The sequence below is a fragment of the Ptychodera flava genome, chromosome 2, assembly GCF_041260155.1.
Source record: "Ptychodera flava strain L36383 chromosome 2, AS_Pfla_20210202, whole genome shotgun sequence".
Lineage (NCBI taxonomy): Eukaryota > Metazoa > Hemichordata > Enteropneusta > Ptychoderidae > Ptychodera > Ptychodera flava.
Genome location: NC_091929.1, coordinates 47109026 through 47111072, shown reverse-complemented (window position 1 = coordinate 47111072; position 2047 = coordinate 47109026). Strand labels below are relative to the sequence as shown.

At 43.2% G+C, this 2047-nt stretch overlaps 1 protein-coding gene across 1 annotated transcript; it reads left to right on the top strand.

The window, feature by feature from the left end:
- Positions 1 to 298: 298 nt before the first annotated feature.
- Positions 299 to 1846, top strand: LOC139150575 (ABC transporter F family member 4-like). Its single transcript, XM_070723013.1, has 3 exons — positions 299 to 1270; positions 1366 to 1536; positions 1628 to 1846. The coding sequence occupies exons 1-3, from the start codon at positions 299 to 301 to the stop codon at positions 1844 to 1846; spliced, it is 1362 nt and encodes a 453-aa protein (XP_070579114.1).
- The last annotated feature ends 201 nt before the right edge of the window (positions 1847 to 2047 follow it).

Genomic DNA, 2047 nt, shown 5'->3' with positions numbered 1-2047 from the left:
CAGTGGCATAACCTTTCAGAGAATCAAGCAAAATCAAAACTTAAGCAATACCATAAAAAGAAGATTGTTGCCCATAATAGGTCTCTTGACCTCGCCTCTCGTTCTGGCAGATTATACAAGGATTGTCCCATGGACTATTGCATGGCCAGAGTCAAGCGGCTGGACCACCATATGAAAGATGTCACGGGCTTGATTCGTCAAGCCCAAGATACAGCTTGATTCTTAATAAAGCTCACCGCGAGGCCAGACGGCAGTCGAACCTCATTCGCCAGGCTAGAGAGAGAGATGAAATTTAGAGATGGACAGGGGAGAGGAAGTGAGAGGCGAAGGAGAAAGAGAAAATAGAGAGAGACATCAGGAGCAGATTGACAGTGAAGAGGCGGTGAGAGGTGAAGGAGAGAGATTGAATAGAGTCAGACACCAGGAGGAGATCGACAGGGAAGAGGCGGTGAGAGGTGGAGGAGAAAGAGGGGACAAAGAGAGACATCAGGAGGAGATTGACATTGAAGAGGCAGTGAGAGGCGGAGGAGAGAGAGAGAAACGAGAGAGACAAGAAGAAGAGAGAGATATTGAAGAGAAAGTCACTGCTGGAGTGATATATGAAGGAAATAGAGGGGTGACAGACAGAGTGGGGGGTTGTCAGCTGTCTTCCATAGATAAACAAAGGGTGACAAAGGGTGTGCGAGAATCAACTACCATAGCTACAGCAACAAGAGAATTGCGCACCGAACTCGTGGCAAAGAAGAAGCTGAAACAAACAAAAACAACAACAGCTACGGTCACTTCAGAGAAAGAGTTACCAATGGATTCGTTAAGCACGGTAGATAGTAGTATCATACCACCGAGTATAGTACATGAACGTAGCCCACATTTCGTTATCCGACCGTATGTCGACCCTAATGAGTCGGAAGAGGAGGAGGAAACAGAAATAGTAGCACAGAAGTCGAAAAGCCATGAAGACGATGAGTTGCAGGAAAAGATATTGATCGAGGAGCAAGAAGAAGGCCCGGAAGATGGTGAGGAGCAGAAAAAGACATTGATAGAAGAGCAAGACGAAGGCCAGGAAGATGGTGAGGAGAAGGAGAAGACATTGATTGAAGAGCAAGAAGAAAGTCAGCAAGATGGCCAGGAGCAGGAGAAGACATTGATGGAAGAAGGAGGCCAGGAAGTTGACGATACGCAGGAAATGACATCGATTGAACAGCAGGGAGAAAGCCAGGAAACTGACGAACAGCAGCCAAAGGACAGGGAGATGATCCAGGCAAGCCAGGTAAGTATATTATATATTGTGACATGTATTTCTTCCATAAAACACAGCTATTACAGTACCAGAAATATAACAACTTTGAATGATTTATCACACAGGCCAAAAAACGTCGTCGGAGATATTTAACGGCCGAGGATGTCTTGATTCAGGATGTCTTCAACGATCCTGATGAAAAAGACGACGATCATGCGGAACAACCACAGATAGGAGATGCCTGGGAGCTGGAGCCGGAATTGTTTGGTGGCAGTCAGGCTAGTCAAGGAAGCCAGGTAAGTATATTTTTAGATTACAAACTATTTCTTCCATAAAATGCAACAATACCCGGAAAATAACATCATTTTCAATGTTTTGATCACACAGTCAAAAGCTCATCGTCGCAGAGCCTTTTCACTTGATCAAAGGCAGAAAATCGACGACGCCTTCAAGCAGGAAATCAGCACTGGAAAAATATTTGCCTCTGATGTGGACAGAAAACTAGAAGAAGACAAAAGTCTCGCTGAATACTTACAGGGATTCTCAAGGAAACAAATTGTTGACAGAATCCGAACAACAATAAAAAATATGAAGAAGAAGGAATAAGGAGATAATCGGAAAATTTTCATGTATTTAAGTAAAGTTTAGTCAAGTTTAGTGAAATTTAGTTCAGTTGAAAAAAAAGGGGTGCAGAATAAAGTTTGTGCTGCCCAATAGGTGTCCTTTTTAAACTACTAATTATTTAAACAGTTAGAGTTTCTAAAGGGCATCTGTTGACACATGCACAATAATCATCGAGAAAGGAAA

Coding starts and splice junctions, on each gene's coding strand:
- LOC139150575 (XM_070723013.1), top strand. CDS start 299: ATGGACAGGGGAGAGGAAGTGAGAGGCGAAGGAGAAAGAGAAAATAGA. Junction 1,271..1,365: donor AGATGATCCAGGCAAGCCAG/GTAAGTATATTA, acceptor TTTATCACACAG/GCCAAAAAACGTCGTCGGAG. Junction 1,537..1,627: donor AGGCTAGTCAAGGAAGCCAG/GTAAGTATATTT, acceptor TTGATCACACAG/TCAAAAGCTCATCGTCGCAG.